Source organism: Anopheles coluzzii, chromosome 2 (genome assembly GCF_943734685.1).
Source record: "Anopheles coluzzii chromosome 2, AcolN3, whole genome shotgun sequence".
NCBI classification, from domain to species: Eukaryota; Metazoa; Arthropoda; class Insecta; order Diptera; family Culicidae; genus Anopheles; species Anopheles coluzzii.
The window spans coordinates 30243943-30262114 of NC_064670.1; the positions used below are offsets into that span (position 1 = coordinate 30243943).

The 18172-nt window shown below is 46.8% G+C and overlaps 3 protein-coding genes across 3 annotated transcripts; 1 reads left to right on the forward strand and 2 right to left on the reverse strand.

Moving 5' to 3' along the window:
- The first annotated feature begins 956 nt into the window (after positions 1–956).
- On the forward strand, positions 957–13273 carry LOC120952916 (uncharacterized). Its single transcript, XM_049607333.1, has 8 exons — positions 957–2410; positions 2485–2960; positions 4169–4289; positions 10182–10443; positions 11065–11485; positions 12245–12427; positions 12507–12620; positions 12709–13273. Exons 1-8 carry the CDS (start codon positions 2189–2191, stop codon positions 12842–12844), a joined length of 1935 nt encoding a protein of 644 aa, XP_049463290.1. The 5' UTR covers positions 957–2188; the 3' UTR covers positions 12845–13273.
- LOC120952131 (uncharacterized) lies at positions 3032–4569 on the reverse strand. The gene is made up of 3 exons (XM_040371292.2): positions 4166–4569; positions 3435–4090; positions 3032–3340 (listed from the first exon to the last, which is right to left on the reverse strand). The coding sequence occupies exons 1-3, from the start codon at positions 4490–4492 to the stop codon at positions 3091–3093; spliced, it is 1233 nt and encodes a 410-aa protein (XP_040227226.2). The 5' UTR covers positions 4493–4569; the 3' UTR covers positions 3032–3090.
- A 3634-nt stretch (positions 13274–16907) lies between the features above and the next one.
- LOC120951674 (uncharacterized) lies at positions 16908–18096 on the reverse strand. The gene is made up of 4 exons (XM_040370491.2): positions 17797–18096; positions 17556–17707; positions 17367–17474; positions 16908–17223 (listed from the first exon to the last, which is right to left on the reverse strand). Exons 1-4 carry the CDS (start codon positions 17944–17946, stop codon positions 17013–17015), a joined length of 621 nt encoding a protein of 206 aa, XP_040226425.2. The 5' UTR covers positions 17947–18096; the 3' UTR covers positions 16908–17012.
- Between the last annotated feature and the right edge of the window lie 76 nt (positions 18097–18172).

Here is an 18172-nt window from a genome sequence, read left to right on the forward strand (position 1 = left end):
GGGCAGTCTTACGAAACGAAGCAAAACCACATGATAAGAAGGTATTAGATTGTATATTATAGAAATTTATTAATATATACATATATAAATAAATGTTACGCGTTATTAATAAATTATAAAAAAATATACCCACCTGTTCTGTGCTGCGTTTAGCGTGTTGAGAAAGGATTAAACATTGAAGCAAAAGAAAAAGAACGCATTTTAGGCATGCATCCAAGCGGTAAGTAACTGTTCTGCGCAGTAGGGCAATAAAATGCATCGACTAACTTGAATGAAAACTGCCCCGAAAGGAGCACGGTCTAGCTTATTTAGTATTTTTGTGTGTTTTTTCTACTTCTTTTTTTCAACCTTGAATTCTTCTAACTCAAACTTTACTTATGCTTCATAATCTTGCATACATATCTTCTAATAACTGTCTTTCTGTTTGTTGTACATTTTCTTATACTTATCTTAGATTTACCTTTTTTCATTTCTTTCACTTTTTCTTATGTTTCTTTCTTATCACTTTTTTCTATCTTTTCTTATCCGTTCTTTTTTTTCTTTTTTCATCTCTTTCGTCTTCTTCTTCTTATCTTATATTGTTATTTCTGATCAATTTTTTTCTTCTATCCTATCTTATTCATGATACTTTTTCTTTTTCTCCTTCTTCCTGTCTCCTTCTTCCTGTTTCCTTCTTCCTTGTACTATTTCTTTATTATTATAATTCTAATTCTTGTAGCATGTTTCTCTCTGTCTTTTTCTTCATTCAATCTTATTTCTTCTTCCTTTTCCTCTTTAATTTCCTTATTCTTTCATTCCTATCTCTATTTCATTCCCTTTATTTACCTTTAGTTTCAAATTGTTCAGCATATTGGATGACAATCACTCAAATTGTGTTTATTGTATTTTCGTTTTGTTACCCCACCTTAAATTTCTCAACACCTTTATAATTGTTCAGTTGTTTCACCATCACCATCAATACTATTACATTTCATCATGTTTTAATCCGAAATTGAATTAGACTTCATCAACGGAAATATGTCCATCATTCCAATTAGCGTTATTACCGACTGGCTCAACCTGTTCCCTCCGCATCCCTTGCTGTTTTTGTTTTTTTTTTTTTTTCATTTATTTATACCGCACTGGGCGTCTACAACAAGCGTGGTGTTTTTGTTTTTTCTTTTGAATTTTTTATCCATCCTACTTCCATCCGCTGGACGAAATGGCATGCTATTAAGCGTAATAGATTCAGGAAATTGCCAACACCGCCAGAACTAAACACCAGCAGAAAACAGGGAAGGGACAGAGAAAAAAATAACCGTCAGCACAGAGCAATGGCGCGTGTGATTCGGGGTTTTGCTCGTTGATTTTCCACCCCGAGACCACGCCAGTGACCCAGTCTCTGGGCAGTGAACGGACACGCGACATGTTAATTGCTCCAGAAAGCACAAGCATTACCCGATACAGAACCCGTTACAAAATAGCACACGTCCGTCACTTTTCATAATGGGGCAGTCGACGGTTCCGTTCGTGCCACCGCCCCATAGCCACAATCGAAGTTGTACAAATAAACCACAATTAGCACCTACCGGCTCATCCCGGAACGCGTTACGTCTCGCGTCCGCCGTCACGAAGCCGTACGTCAGTGCGCAAGAAGCAGGGCAAGTAAGAACGCGCGGAAGCAAAATGGGAAAATTGTTTTAGATTAGCCTATCCGTTTACCGCACGACCGAGTTGAGGCGGCCGCTTCCAGCGGCATTCGGTCGAGACGGCTCCGAACGGGCATCGGGAACGGACCAAAGGGGCATCTTTGTTGCATATTTCATCAGCCCACTAAGTGGCCGGGTGCGTGGCCCGTGTGTGTATGTGTGTGTGTGTGTGTGTCTGTGCATTGGCGTCGTCTTGGTCCAGCAACGAAAGCCAAGGATCCAGAGTACCTTGGTCGTTGTTCGCTCGCGGTTCGTGGCCCGCTATTTACGGTCGTGAATTATATCATCCTACACAGTGCGCCCTGCCTTCCCACAGTCACCGGGTGTGTTTGTGTGTGTGCGTGCGTGTGAAGACGGGTAATAATATTTGCATGGTAAAACGGTGCCCATTTGTCGTCTGGGATCCCACAATCCACAACATCGTTTGGTGGACGGTTGTTGCTTGTGAATACCAGTTTGTACGCGGTGCCTTTTGCAAGATTGAACTTGCGACGTGAACGATGAAGGTTGTGCATTTGCTAGGCATTTTTGCGATGGTAAGCGTCGGTAAAGCGTCACTGCTAATACCCGACCGCTTTAACACGACCGGTGACGAGATGGATCGAACGAACGAACCAGTACCCCAGTCAGCCGGTGGCCCAGTGTGGAAGGACACGGAACACGGGAAGGTCCTGTCGAGAAGGAAACGGTTCATCGTATTTCCGGAAGGTTCCAGCTTTTCGGTGCGTACACGCTGTGTAAACCCTGTGTAAAGTCCAACGTTAACTCACTCCCGCGCTGGCACATTCCATTGCAGGTGGCCGTCTGCATGACGATCGGTTTGTACGGCAACCCGAACTATCAGTTTGTAAGTTGGGCCCTTAACTGGGGCATCGCGTACAATTTGCCGAACCAGACGCTCAGCTTCCAGAAGGAGATGACCGAACCGAAGCCGATGGTGCAGCGGCGCTTCCGGCGCGATCTCTACCAGAAGCTCGAGGTGATCATGGACAGCATGGGGTACGATGGGCGCGACTGCATACTGCGGGCGCTGTGCGAAAGCTCGCAGTACTTCGGTGGCAAGGGCCAGAACATGATAGCGGAGATGTTGCGCACCCTGTTCAGCTACCCGAAGCAGAAGGTGCTCTCGTTCGAGCACGCCGACCACCGGCTGTACGATGAGGCACACCGCAAGGGGCGCAATATGGCACCGTGCCAATCGCTGTACGGTAGCTGCCAGTTTTCGTTGCTCGAGCTGGCGCTGGGGAAGTATTCTACCCCGTACGGGTTTATGTGATCTGCGTGACAGGTGCGAGTGTGTGCGTATGTGTGTGTATAAAGCCAGAATGCCGGGAAAGCTCAGCTCAAATAAAAGCTTGTATTTATTTCTATTAAAATTAAACCTATCGCACGCGCGTCCGTGTTACGTTTCAAACTTTCCGAACAGTACCAGATCGAGCAGACTGATCGGGCAGCCGCTGGCGTACCGCGCCCGACAGTCCACGTTATCGTCGCGCAGCGCGTTGCTGTAGTCGTCGGCGAGGGCTTCGTTCAGCGGGAAGGTAAACAGCACCCGGAAGATGTCCATCGCCATCGAGCGGCCCGGCGGCGGTAGCATGTTCTTCGCCTCGCAGATGCTCCTCATAATGCACTCCTTCATGTGGAAACCGGTACTGAAGCGAGAGGAAGAAAAAAAAAGGTGCAAAATTAATAGTAGAGAGTTCAGCAGAGCTTTTGCAAAAGAACAGGAGATGCCCATCCACTCACATCGAGCCCAAGGTTTCCTCCAGATGGCTAAACAGTGCCCTCCGATCGCGATAGTGATGGAAGTGTTCCCAATCACTGTGCTGGCTAATGTTGAACATCTCCCCGCTCAGCCACTGGCGGCGGCCATGCTCTTCCTCCGCCCGCTCCTCCTCCTCGTTCAGTGCCTGTTCGAGCACTGATCGGCGGTAGCGATCGTACGGCCGCTCGGTCCATCCACCGCCGCCCAAGTAGCGATCAAGTGTGCTCGAAGGGTACTGGTACTGCTGTTGCCCCCCGATACGGCTGCCCGGTGCCCAATACTCCGACCGGTATTGGAGGTTTTCCGCGTTCCAATCGGCACGCTCCTTGCCCCAGCCCGGTGGAACCCAAGTGCCAGGGTGATCTTTCAGATACTGTTCCACCTCGGCCGGTGACAGCTCACCCCCGTCATGGTGATCGTGGTGATGATCGGGTTCTTTTGGTGCGGGTGGTGGTGGTGGTGGTGGTGGTGGGGCTGGTTTTTTCGGTTCCGGCGGATACATCGCTATCTTGCCGAGCTTCAGCGCACTTGCGTGATACTTGTAGTCGGGCAGCGGAAAGTACAGATCCAGCTCGCCGATGCAAACGTACCCGGCTGGTCCGCGAAATACCAAACCCTTGCCGAACGAGGACGTGAGCTGGAATGGACAGAATGCATTTACACCTTTTTAATAGCTCCTTCCCGGAACGGATTACACGCCTGTTACGCTTACCAGAATGTTCGCACCCGGTGGAAACAGCAGAAATCGCTTCCTTCTTGAAAGTGGTTTGGATTCACCGCCGGCGGAAGTGGACTCATTGAGCGCAGTGCAAAGTACCCCGCTGGCGAGCGATAGGGCAAGCAGAATTGTTTTCAGTTCCATTGTTGCCGACCGTGTGCCAAATCTGCCGTCATTCGATGTATTCAATTGTAGCGCATCAATCTTACTGTACACGCGACCAGCTGATGAGTGACACTGACCTATTCCTGTACCATCGAATAGATGGTGCTTTTCAAACCGCGTGCCATTGGTGCCAGTCACCCGGTACTGCGCCTGCATTGGCGGGCGATTAATCGTGCGCCAAACGATTAATTCACAGGCAAGTGTTAACTGGTGCCGGACGGGTTGCGTTCCATAAACTGTGTTGCTAATGCGTTGTAACAGTCGCTCTACATTCGATCGCCTGTGTCAATGGGGCAGAAAAGTAGGCTAGAAGCGTGTCACCAAAAGGCAGAATTTCTATTCCTGCTCTATCAAGCTTGTCGTTTTTTGATCACTTAAACGCCACGTATGCAGGTGATCTTTTTCGTCTCTGAAGCTCCAAATTGTTAACTGCTAGTCAATCGCTTTGTTTAGAATGTTTTTCTTAGTCAAACAATGTGTTTCAAAATTAGTCAATTCAAGTCGAATGATCAATTGTTTGGGGTATGGTTTGAGGAAGTCGGACACATGTCCCACCAAGAAGGTGCTCGAAAGCGATCCCCAGTTCGGCAAATGACGCGGGGGAGCGCACAGCGAGCACGATGACTGGATAAGATGAAGCAAGACCTGTTAGAGATCTGTTGTCTACAGTTGTTCGAAGAAACGATCGTCCCAAGATAGCAGAACCCCTTTACTACCTCAAGATTGTCGCCGTCAACTAATACACTGCTTCCCAGATGGTCTGAGTCACCGGCAAGCAGGTACTTCGTCTTCATCGCATTGATTCATCGCATTGATACGCCTCACACACCTTGTCCTGCCGATGATGTCGATGTCATCCGCGAAGCCAAAAAATTGAAGAGATCGGTAGAGGATCGTGCCACGGATGTCGTTGTCCCCGCGCTCCGAATGACACCTTCCAGGACGATGTTGAAGAGCAGACAGGAGAGTCCACCGCCTTGCCTCAGACCCCTGTGAGATGCAAATGATTCCGACGTTAAGTTCGATGCTCTCACCTTCCACTGCACTCCGTTCATGGTGGCCTCTAACAGCCGGATCAACTTCCCTGGGACGTGGTACCGCTGCATGATGCTCCATAGCCTTGAAGGCGTTGATCAGCTGATGCGCATGAAGAAATCGCATGAAGCTATAATATTCAAAAATAACTAAAACGTATCATATAACGTACAAAAAGCGGTCACACAGTATAGTCGTGAACACGCGCGACTTAACAACATACCCATCGTGGATTCAAGTCTACAATGGACCATCCACTGACTGACTATCCGGCTGTGTGGTGCTGAATAAGGCCAACATGTCCCCGTAAGACGTTACGCCAAATAGAAAAAGAAGAATAACGTACAAATTGTGATCGATCAAGTAAAACAACTGATAAGTTAACAATAAATTCTATTAGAAGCAAACATTGTAGGCTTATAGGCAAAAATAGCTGCGTTGATAGCAACAACTGATACACTTTGTCAAAAATAGATGGTTGAGAAGCAAAATTGGCTGCATACAGTCGTTGCCGCTAAATTTTGACTCTAACTCACCTATTTTTGTCTCGAAGACACCAATTTTTGACAGCGTTTCACGATTTTTGCCTCGAAGACGTCAATTTTTGACAGTGCGCATCAATTTTTGCCTCGAAGGCATCAATTTTTGACTGTGAGTCAATCGCTTTATTTACAAAATTTTACGTAATTTCTGAAACTGTGTGTTCTGAAATGGTTGAAATTAAGTTACAGGGTTTTACAAGTCAGAATAGAATGTCAGCAAAACAATTTCAGAAGCTCAAGATTCACTTTAGCTGTCAAACGTTGTTGTTTCACCGCATCGATGCTATTTTTTACAAGCGCAATTTGATTTTTAAATCGCTCAAGTTGTTTTTTAGAGGCCTTTCGCATCGTTTTGCAAATTCAAACACTCATTTTTAGATTATATGATTGAGATCAATGCTTTTATTCATTTAAGCATTATATTTATGAAATATTACGTATTTATGGTAAAAATGGCGATTTTCTGTGCAAAAAGCTACATAAACATTGTACATGTTTACATACGCAAGTGCTCGTAGCTTTTTGCACAGAAACACTCATTTTTTACAATAAATACGTAATGTTTCATAAATATAACGCTAGAAATGCACTAAATAATTGATTTGTATACAAATAATCTCAAAATTCGTGTTTGAATTTGCAAAACGATGCGAAAGGCCTCTAAAAAAACAACTTGAGCGATTTAAAAATCAAATTGCGCTATTGAAAATAGCATCGGTGCGGTGAAACAACAACTTTTGACAGCTAAACTGCATCTTGAGCTTCTGAAATTGTTTTGCTGACATTCGATTCTGACTTGTAAAACCCTGTAAGTAGTGAATAATTTTATTGATAGAATTTAAAATAAAATAATTGTTTTGCCAAATTAGAAGATTTAATGGAGTGAAAAATATTGGCATGTATTTTCAGCTGTAAACAAAAGCTTTAGAATTTCTAAAATTTCATCATTTTTTCTCAAGAAACAATCAATTCACACAGTTTTTGTATTTTTAATGAGATGTGGAATGATAATTGTTTAAATTCTGTTTAAATACATTGTAAAATTGTCATGATTCCTACAAGAGTCAAAAATTGATGACTTACAGACAAAAATAGGTGCGTTAGAGTCAAAAATTGATGCGCACTGTCAAAAATTGATGCCTTAGAGGCAAAAATTGATGCGCACTGTCAAAAATTGATGCCTTAGAGCCAAAATTAGGTGGCAACGACTGTACTGTCAACATTTGGGACACAGAGACAGCACTTGGTGGCAATGGCTGGTTTAGTTCCAAACTCAATCGATCTGCTAGAAAATAATTCTTTTGTTAGGCGCATCTTCACGAGGATATAGTATAAATTGACTCGATTTTGACTTTTTATGCAGCTATTTGTTCAATTTTTAGCAATTAGTTAGTAAGTGAATTTACAGAGTTTCGAATCTTATAAGAGAATAGTTCCATCACTTAGGGGGATGTTGCAAATCGCGTAGGGGAATGTTGCAAGCATGCTGTGGAAGTTTGCAATCATATAGGAGAGTGTTGCAATCGACTAGGGGAATTTTGCAAGCATACTGCTGGGGGTTGCTGTCATCAGACTGTGGGTGCTGATGTTTGCAATTGTTTTGCTTCATTCAAACAAAAAGCTTTGCCGTTACAAATTCAAGCCTCCACGTGCAATCGATTTATGCTATAAATACATACCATTCTCTAACATTTCCACCACCCATCAACGGAGGAACTACACGTGCTGAGGAGGATAAAGTAGATACCAAAAACACAAAAAAACTGCACACCAACAACTGACGCCATCAATTAAGGGCAAGCCCGTCGGTGCCACACGGGAAATGTGTCAATTTCATTAGCAAAACTAACACCGTTCCTGCAAGCCTCCACCAAAATCCCTCCCTTACGGCCGAACGCATCGAAACGCGCACGCTATTTTTGCCACTTTGCTACGCATTTCAATACGGGAACCTCAATTGAATGATTTCCATTTTCCATTAGTAAAAATGTCGATTTATTTTAACCGCTGTCTGCGTTGGTTGTGCTGCCCGTCTGGGTGGTGGTGCAGTGTGGAAGCAAATTAACGTTTCACTTCCTACATACAAGGAGACAGCAACAACAGCAGGAAGGGAAAAAAATCGTACCACCACTCACCGGACCAGCAGCAGGAACAGCAGCGCCCAAACTTTCGTCCTGTGTTTCAATCAATTATACATTCAAAAGGGACGCTTTTCTTGCGGAATGTTTTGCAGGATGTTTTGGTTTGCTATCTCTCTCTCCCTCTCTCTCTCTCTCTCTCGTACTCCCGTCTAAAGAAAGCAACGATAAAGCCTTACCGCATCGTTTCACATTCGCATCGGTCAGTGCGGTTTTTGCTGCGCGCGGTACGTTCCCCATATCCACCGAGCACTTCACACGCAAAGCGCGCCTGGAGGCCAATTTAGAGATCGAATTTTTTCCCAAGCTTGCTTTGACCTTTTCTGTGCAATAACTTTGTCTACCTGGTTCGATCCACTTTCCCGTCCCCCCGGAAGCAATCTTAGCATTTTGGATGTGTGTGCGTACATATGGGAGAGAAAATCTTTGTTCTTCGTGTTTTGTCAAAATATCAACGTTTCGATTGCCTCAGCCGACCACACACATACACCGTACACGCAATGGAGCCATTGCTCTGTGTGTAGGCAAACGCAAGACTCCTCTTTGAGCTTGATTTCTACGCAAAAGCCTGCGTGCGTGCGTGTGACAGTAGCAGTTCCAACAAACAAACGAAGAGGGGGAATACACACACACTAAACGGCCTGCTTTTAGCAACCCCCCCTTCTAATACCACCCCGTCTCCATCGACCCTTAGGAGCAATTCCCAATGCGGATACCGAGAATCATTCAAAGCCACATCAAAGCCAACGAACGCACGCACGCAGAAAGGCAAAAAACGACGACGAAGGGACGAAAAAGATGCCAAAGGGAGGCTGAGTTCGAGCAAAAAACGGCAAAGTGGAAACCTGGAAAAGAAAACGAGAGGAAGAGAAGGAAACAAAAAAAAACCTTCATCCTTCATCCTGAGAATCGAAAACGCCGAAAGTCCCCAAAGTTGTAGCGATGCCCTAATTGAGTTAAGTTTGCGAGAAAGAAGTCCACAATCCCCGGGTGTGTGTGTGTGTGTGTGTGTGAGCCCAGGGGTTGATTCCACCGAACGGCGCCAGATTGTGTTTTGTGCAACCGTGCCCACCGTGGGAATTGGCTAGAGCTGTCGGCCGGCCGGACCTGGTGTGCTACGGTCCCCCTGTCTGCCAACGAGCTCGACGGATGATTGGGAACGAAATTTATGAATTTCAGACCAACCAGTGTAGCTGACGTCGTAAATAATGCAACCGACGCGGAGGGACCTACCACCGCGGAAGCGTATGGTATGGTGGGCCAAAATCGGGTCACCACGGAAGTGCTGCTGTGCTGCTAGGTCCAGATTTTGGAACCTAGTGTGAGGAAGCTTCTGCTTCCCAGAACGGTCACACGCCACCCGCCACCCGTGGAAAGAATGTATTTTCTCCAAAAGTAACATACCGCTACTAATGAATGTGACCTCCTTTGCACCCCTTTCCAGTGGTGATGGCCGTTGTCTGGGGGAAATGTATGCATATAACATGTTGAAAGGAAAAAAAAAAACCACCCAATACGTGGTGCTCTGTTAGCTGTTGGTGCGTCCATTGGTGGTATTAGTGGAGGAAGACCCATGGACGGTGTAAGCCAACACGGTTCGCTTCACGGCACTGCCGGATGGTCGCGTTAGATGGTGCGAAACGTTCTCTCCCGCTGGAAGCTGATCGCAGTGTGCTGTGAGTGCGTTAAACTTTTGATCTTAACGCTGCAGTACGCTGAAGTAACCGAATAGAGCCGTATGTGTGTGTGTTTATGTTGCGTGGCCCGTAATTGTGCCGCTTAATGAGTGTAGTAGTTTTGTGCCAAGGGAAAAGTGTGCACATTACAGTGTTACAGTGGACGTCCCCATCGCTAAAGTGAGCCGAGTGCGGTAGGGGTAGAATTTTCCTGTTATTGTGCGCCCCTTTTCCCAAGCATTCAGTACAGTTCAAAGTGGACTGAAGTTTAATTTCCCCCCTCCGGAAAAAACGGAGCAGGGAATGATGTGATTGCTATAACGGAACTACCACAGCCACAGCGGTCCGGTGTGATTAGAGCGACGAATTTTGAAATTAACCTTCCACCTTGTGTGTGTGTGTGTGTGTGTGTGTGTGTGTGTGTGTGCAAACATTCCGTGTTCCGTGACCTAAGCAACGAAGCAACACGATGCGCAACGTTACATGCGGCGTTGCTAAGAAACGGCAACGAATAAAGCTGCCGAGCGCGGTATTGCTTTGGGGTTTGTTTGCGCTGCTGCTGGGCCTTAGCTCATCCACTGCCGGTGTGTACGATGGTGCAGATGATGGTGGTGGTACTGCTGGAGCAGTAGTGCAGGATGCAACCGCCCCGCAAAGGATACTTTCGCGCAAGAGACGCTTCCTGACGTTTCCCGAAGGAAGTTCCTTTCAAGTAGGTATGTGACGTATGCTTTGAGAAGTGCTGGGGGGGGGGTTGTTTCTTATTGGAAGACATTCATATAGGGTGACACAGTAAAGCGGGGTTATGATTGCATCGGGGCTGTGTTGTATCGCAAGGAAAAAGTAACAGGAACGACTTACGATGCGTTTTTGCACATAGGAAGCAATAGCAAAAATGAAAATTAGTTAAATAAAGCATATAGTATTTTAGCTCAATCAGTAATTAGTTAAAAGATCAAGGGAATTTCAAAATCATTTCATACCAAAAGCATGCAAATTATTAGAAAATATATTTAAGAAAATGTTATTAGCTTTAGACTTGACAAGCTCTATTAATTTGAGGATGGCTTTTGAATAAAAGTTAGGCAGTTTTATCACTGCCATTAATCAGCAGTTCTAGCAGAGATATTTTTCATTGAATTTATCAACAATCTATTTCAACATAATTTCAAAAAACAATAGATTTTCTGTCTAAAAAAAGCCTACGAACCCGTTTCCCTGAAAGCCATCAACAAAGCTAATAAACAGCTCTAAATAGCTTAGAATGAGCATCCTTAAAGTGTTGAATAAACTTAACAATGATTATTCTTTATTCTTCCCCTCCCCCACCCGCCCAGTGTACGATCAAACCATACCGATGATCGGTGTCGAGCGGCTGTTCACGATCGGCATTACAGTCGCGCTGGCGTACGAGCTGCCGAGCATCACCTTCAACCAGATCGAGGAAATGCTGCGTGAAAATGCGGCCGACGATAAGATGGACCTCAACGCGAACAACACCATCCTGGTCGATAGCAGCAAACCGTCCACCACACCGGCGCGCAAGAATATCTTCGACTACTACTACCAAACACCGGGCCGACCGGCAGAGAACGTGCCCGGCCGTATCAATTACTACACCGCACCGGACCGCCGTTACGATACGGTCGATCGATACGGGCAGCGTCTTCCGTCGTGGGATCGGTTCGTATCGAACCGCTTGCCGCATCCACCGTACGCCGATCCGACGGGGAACGATTTTGGCAGCATTGTGAACAGGTAACGCAGGCAAACGCAAAGGCCCCACACAAACGCAACCCACAATTAAGTGCCACAGGGCTGCCACACAATACGTGCACACGGGAATCAAATTAATCGCGAAAACAGACCTGTGATAAAATTGTGGTTTTACCTTTTGCATGCATGCTTTGGGTGGGTGGGCGTGGGCGTGGGCGTCAATGGATGCATACGATGCAACTGCAACGCCCGGTCGCCCTCAGTCCATCGAAGGGCTTGCTCTCGGTTACCAATTAGTAAGCTGGGGTTAAGGATGATGGTCGGCCGGCGTGTAAGGGAAGTGGCGAAAGGTGGGAATGTAATATGAGTATGCGCGCTTTATATCCTGTTGCGTGTTGCTATTATTAACTGTGAGCAATCATATAGCCAGAAACCCTTCAAACGAATTTGGAACCAAATGTGTTTATTGTCGTCCTCCTGTAACCAAGGACTGATTATAAGTATTGGAAGGCTATATAGGTCGAAATGTCTGTATGTGGTCGTTAAGCCAACACGAAAGTGTGTCCAAAGTGCCTACATAGTTTCATGACACTTTGACCAAAAGAAAGCAAGATTTTGCATGAGAACCCCTTTAATGCTACATTTACTTTAATGTGAGCGCCCTGTGCGCGTTGTGTTGAATAGGAAAAGGGTTGTTTAATTGGTTGTTGCTACCCATTGTATAGCAGACGGAGAGTTTATACATAAATACAAACGTTAACGTTTTATGCACTCCCGACCATTGTACTATCGCTCTCACAGATACCTTCAAGGTTGGATACGCCGTCATCCGCCCAACTATCCGATGGCCAAAAAGCGCTTCTATCCGGTGTTTGGTAAGCGAAGCATCCGCGAAGACACGGCCCCACTCGATCGTCACTTTCTCAACCATCATCGGACAACGCGCCACACGCTGTACGAGCAGATTGAGCAGTTTCTTACGGCGTAAGTATTAAAGCTAAGCCAAAAAAAGGAGGTCAAAGGAAGTTTCAAACCACTGCTCCCCTTCTCATCCATCCATCAGCAAGGGTAAACACGGTCACCATTGCGTGCTGCGGGCGCTCTGCGAAAGCGGCCAGCGTAAAGATGACACCGAGCCGGACACATTTTTAAAGGAAATTCTTCGCGCCATATTCAGGTAGGGGCAGCGGGCCTAATGGCGCAGTATCACACTCTGTGTGCACTTTAATTGAGCTCTTTTGCCCCATTCCCGTGTTTTGTATTAGCCTGCCCGCCACCCATGAACCTCCGGCACACCACAAGCACCGGCTGTACGATGAAGCGCACGCCCATGCCGGAAACTGCTCCGAAACCTATTCCTACTGCGAGGACAGCTTTTGGTCGTCGAATTTTGTGTTCTAGCCGTGCGCTGCACCTGCCAGTATGCTTTGCTAATGAGCGTGTAATTTACGTGTAATTTGTACACTGGTAACACACATCAACTACTCAAACGATTGGATGACGCTGAAGTGGGAAGCGGTGTTCACCGGCAATGTAACGATAGACTATTCCACAAACGACGCAAGTAACGCGAAGCAAATGGAACCAACCGTTCGACACGGCACAGGCTGGGAGCATTCGTATAGAAGCGATGATATTATTTGCAAAAACCGGATCGTTCGACCGGATCGTTCTATACCGTTGGGCTCTCTTAATGTTAAATTAAGTTAAAACAAAACACATGTTTTAAACCCCCGCCACTACGAAATGTAAGCTGATCGCTATGGTTATTTCGTTTAGCATGATAAATGTCGCAGCCAATGAATAGATTGATAATAAATTGCTCTTATTGTGTGTGTTGTGTCCGCACAAATGAACGTAAACACGGTGGTGTGTACGGCACAAACAGAATATGTGATTTATTCTACTCTTTGGTATGGTAACAAATAAACACGTATATAAATAAAACGCACACACACACGCAATGCGGGGAGAGGACGACTGGTCCTTCTCGCGCCGCGATCCTCACTGAGGACGTCACAGGATGACAGCCGTGCTGTCAACAGTGAGCCCTCAGGATGAGGCAGCGGTCTGTCCACAACATCTCCCCGTTTTAATTAAGCCGGTACGGCTTAAGCCAACGCAGCGGTTTTAATGTACTTAAAACCGGAGTGGCAAGCGTACGGCTCAAGTGGCGCTGTGTAAAACGGGGGAGAGTGCTGAACGGCCTCCGTGCCTAACGCTCGAACGGGATGAGCGTTGCGGGCTGCAACAGGGGGCAGCCGATGTGCTGCGCTCGCTCGTTCCGTTGCAGCCGCTGTGGTGTTGTTGTTGGTGTTGTTGTTGATGGTGCAACAGTAGCGGATACTCCTGCCGCTGTCGATGGCTGTTGCACCTGACGCCGATGATGATGAGGCAGCTCTCCCGGATGCTGCTGCCGATGGGGCGTCACTGTGCGGCTGAGCAGGGGGCGGCCGTGGTGCCGCGCGCGCTTGGACCGCTCAGCCGGTACCGCTGCACAGGGGTGACCGTGATGTCGCTGCCGGTGAACTGCTGTGCAGGGCGCGCAGGATGATGGTGATGATGATGACGATGCGAGTGCACAGCGGGCGACCGTGATGCCGCGCACGACGACTGTGCACTCGGGACACATGTGATGGTGCTGCACAGGGGCGACAGTGGTGTCGCCGTCGAGACGCACCTGTGCAGCTGGAGCGCCGGCGATGAAGGTCCACAGGGGGCAGCCGAAATGCCTCAGCACTGTGCCTTATCGGGCTCCGCGATGATGCTGGTGCAGAAGGGCGGCTGTGGCGCCGCGATGACGATGCTGCACCAGTGTGTGTCCGATGACGCTGCAGCGGGCGGCGGTGATGCCGTGTGACGACGGTCCAAAGCGGAATGTCCCCTCGCCTTGTCCGGTATAATGCTGCAGCGGAGTGAGGATCCCTTCAGGGCTTCGCGCAAGCCCCGAGCGTGCCCATCCTGCGCGATGGCGGTTGTGCGATGGTGGAACCGCGATGGTGACCTCCGTGCTGCGTCGGTCCTTTGTAGGATCCCCCCCTACGCGAGGAGGATCCCATCCTCGTCGCCACTGTTGTGTCCGCACAAATGAACGTAAACACGGTGGTGTGTACGGCACAAACAGAATATGTGATTTATTCTACTCTTTGGTATGGTAACAAATAAACACGTATATAAATAAAACGCACACACACACGCAATGCGGGGAGAGGACGACTGGTCCTTCTCGCGCCGCGATCCTCACTGAGGACGTCACAGGATGACAGCCGTGCTGTCAACAGTGAGCCCTCAGGATGAGGCAGCGGTCTGTCCACAACAGTGTGTTACACCAAACGATTCATATCACAACTAACCGCTAAACTTGGTCTTTATAAACAACAGAAGAGATAAGAAAAGTCCTTTAATGAACGACTTGACTGCTTGTTTCGTATTTGGACCAATATCCAACTCCCGTTTGAACTAATATCCATCTCATTTCATGAAGGCTGAATATCTCGCTGTAGGTAGAATTTGGAAACTTTTGTCTTACAAACCTATTTAGAAGCTAAGACCAGCTTCGGCCTGCCTGAGTCACAGCTGTCTCATCATTTTTTATTCGTATTTATCGCCTTTTAGAGATTATATTTACTTACTTATCTGGCGCTACAACTGTCCTGTCTCAAGAGTGTCCGAAACCGCTCACGGTCTCGCGCCTTCGTCTGCCAGTCCTCCACGCTGTTTCCATGCTTACAACATGGCCAGCCCACCGGAGGCTTCCGAGCTTTATACGCTGCACGACAATCAAGTCGCCGTACATCTCGTACAGCTCGTCATTTTAGCGGCTGATCCTCCATTGTCCTTTCACACATACGGGGCCAAGTATCCTTCTGCGCATCTTCCTCTCGACCGCCTCTAAGAGGGCTTCGTCAGATTTGGACAGTGTCCATGTCTCAGAGGCGTATGTGAGTACTGGTACTATATAGGTACTATATAGTCCCAGCTTCGTCCGTCGCGACAGGTTCTTTAAGGTGAACTGCTTTTTCAGCCTGTAGAATGACCGGTTGGCAGCCAGCATCCTTGCGCGCAGCTCAGCTATCATGCTATTGTCGTTGCTGACCTTTGATCTATGATAGGTGAATTGTGGGACGACTTCAAAAGTGCGTTCACCTATCTGTACGTGACGCCTACGTAGATTTGGATTATTTATTGGTAGGCCCTCTGATGTTGCCACCATCAGTTTGGTCTTTGCCTCATTTATCTGTATTCCGAGGCTCTCTGCTCGATCCCTTGATAGGCTTCTGTTACCAAGAAAAGCCGCAGGCCAATGATGTCTATATGATCAGCATATGCCAGGATCTGGGCATTGACTTATAGAAGATGGTTCCCGTAGTCTCCACCCTTGAGTCACAAATGGACGACCTCTCCAGCGCCAAGTTGAATAGGAGACATGCAAGCCCGTCCCCCTGGCGTAGACCCATGGTGGTAGCAACAGGTTCTGAGAGTTTTCCATCCACCCTCACATGGCAAGTGATGTTGGTCATAGTCATTCTAGCTAGCCTTATCAGTTTGGCCTGGATTCCAAAAGAGCTCATAGCGTCGTATAGTTTTACCCTGACTATGCTATCATAGGCAGCTTTGAAGTCAATGAAAAGATGGTGGCGTGTCGTGTCTGTCTTCTGCCATCATCTCCAATATCTGCCGTATGGTGAAGATCTGATCAGTGGACTATCCTGCTATGGTAATTTATAAGTCACTGTAAGCGGTACAGACAGGCTGACAACGGACAAAGAAGAAGAAGAAGAAGAAGAAGAAGAAGAAGAAGAAGAAGAAGAAGAAGAAGAAGAAGAAGAAGAAGAAGAACAAGAAGCAGAAGAAGAAGAAGAAGAAGAAGAAGAAGAAGAAGAAGAAGAAGAAGAAGAAGAAGAAGAAGAAGAAGAAGAAGAAGAAGAAGAAATATAAGGAGAAGACTAAGAAAGAATATTTCGAAAAAAATATGAAATATCGTTTCTGAGTCTGAGTCGTTTTGAGATCATTAAATATGACCTCCCTCGGAAGGAGACAGAGAGATGGGAACAACACTTATCTTTGACAACCCAGGGAACCTTTATCCAGGGCCGGGACGTGTATGCCTTTCCAAGAAGTAAACGGTAGCCTTAAACATACAAACTGGAAATGAAGAACTCTACGTGATGAGCGATCGAAATAAATAAAATGATCTGAAAATTTATAATTTTTTCAAAAAAAAAAAAAACAAACGAAACTGTGAAGGGAAATAAATAAAACAAGAAAGCAAAAAAGGAAGTTAATGAAATGCAAAATAAACATCAACGTTAAACAAAACGCTTCACTCTGCATAGACAAAAAAGTGGCGAATGTTAGCCAAAAGGCCCAAAGCATTAAAAAAAACAAATACAAAATTTTTTTAAAAAATCTAGAGGTCCAACAATTGCATTTATGGTACAAATAGAATGATAATTTTGCTTTATTCTCACTATTTATTCACAAAAAACACGTAAACATTAATATATTTTTTATTATTAATTACATTAATTTAACGCACCGTATATCACCCACCCACCACCGACCGATTTCAGTAATAACCCGAGCGAACGGACTCACTGACCGCCTCGGTGGCCGCCGGTTCCGCCATACCCTCCATATCGAGCTGCGTGATGGGACAGTGCCGATCGAGCTCGCTACAATCGTCCGCGGTCAGGTAAGGGAAGTACTCGTCGTCACCCTCCGGCAAACTGTTTGAATAACCGATGGAGGAACTGTCATCAGAGCCGGGCGCATTCGATCTGTGTGTGTTTTTTGGCGGTTGAGGAAGACCGAAGGAAGAGACCGAGTTTCCCAACACAAATTAGCATGTAAGACTGTCCGCGTGGCGAAGGGCAGCTTATCGTATCGCTTTCGTGCCTGTCGCACCAAGCCCGCTACTTACCGGAAGATGAGCTTGAACAGCTTGAACAGGATGCCGCTCTTCGGTGTCATGGCCTTCGAGACCTCGCAGAAGGTGCGCAGGATGCAGGCACGCCCATCGAACCCGTGGCTATTTAGAGGGGGGAGGGGAGAGAAGGGAATGATTTGTGTGATTTGGGTTTAGAAATGCTAAGGCAAAGGTTCAACCTACGACATGATCATGCTTTCGAGCGACTGATGCACATCCCGGCGAGTGATCTTCAGCCCGGGCGGGTTGTAAAACTCAATGTTCATACGAAACCCGATACCGTGCGCCCAGATCGTGGTGTTATCGGCGATTGCATCCTTAATATTTACACGAAACTACACCGGATGGGAGGAGAGAGAGAGCAATTAAGAATGATTCATCGCAGAACTGGAAACTCCAACGTAAAACTGCCCGTAACACTTACGAATCCTCGCGAGATGGGATGGAAAATAAGGGTCCTTTTTCGGCGCGCCAGTGTTGCGGTTGAATTCGAGTAAACACTACTATCACTCATGCACACCGAACCACAGAACGCCAACAGTGCCACGATCGAAAGCCAACGAAAAGGATCCATTTTTCGCGCCAGTTCTCACCAGTTATTCACTCGATCGGATTATCTCCCTCGACCCGATCGCACCGTCTACTGAAGCATATTTGATCACGGGCATGCTAACGTTTCGGACCGCAAGTTAGAGAAGACAAATGTTAGGGCCCAAATGTGTCAACCGGCTTGATCGACGACCTCGATCAACTTTCTTCGCGCGAGCGCGCACGCGCATGCTCGTGTTCTAGCTTTCGTT

Excerpts from the sequence above, each read along its gene's own strand:
- LOC120952916 (XM_049607333.1), top strand. The coding sequence starts at position 2,189 with ATGAAGGTTGTGCATTTGCTAGGCATTTTTGCGATGGTAAGCGTCGGT. Across the intron at positions 2,411-2,484 it reads CGGAAGGTTCCAGCTTTTCG|GTGGCCGTCTGCATGACGAT; the intron begins GTGCGTACACGC and ends ATTCCATTGCAG. Across the intron at positions 12,428-12,506 it reads ATTGAGCAGTTTCTTACGGC|CAAGGGTAAACACGGTCACC; the intron begins GTAAGTATTAAA and ends TCCATCCATCAG.
- LOC120952131 (XM_040371292.2), bottom strand. The coding sequence starts at position 4,492 with ATGCAGGCGCAGTACCGGGTGACTGGCACCAATGGCACGCGGTTTGAA. Across the intron at positions 4,091-4,165 it reads CACCGGGTGCGAACATTCTG|CTCACGTCCTCGTTCGGCAA; the intron begins GTAAGCGTAACA and ends TGTCCATTCCAG. Across the intron at positions 3,341-3,434 it reads GAGGAAACCTTGGGCTCGAT|TACCGGTTTCCACATGAAGG; the intron begins GTGAGTGGATGG and ends CTCTCGCTTCAG.
- LOC120951674 (XM_040370491.2), bottom strand. The coding sequence starts at position 17,946 with ATGGATCCTTTTCGTTGGCTTTCGATCGTGGCACTGTTGGCGTTCTGT. Across the intron at positions 17,708-17,796 it reads ATCCCATCTCGCGAGGATTC|TTTCGTGTAAATATTAAGGA; the intron begins GTAAGTGTTACG and ends CATCCGGTGTAG. Across the intron at positions 17,224-17,366 it reads CTGTTCAAGCTCATCTTCCG|ATCGAATGCGCCCGGCTCTG; the intron begins GTAAGTAGCGGG and ends AAACACACACAG.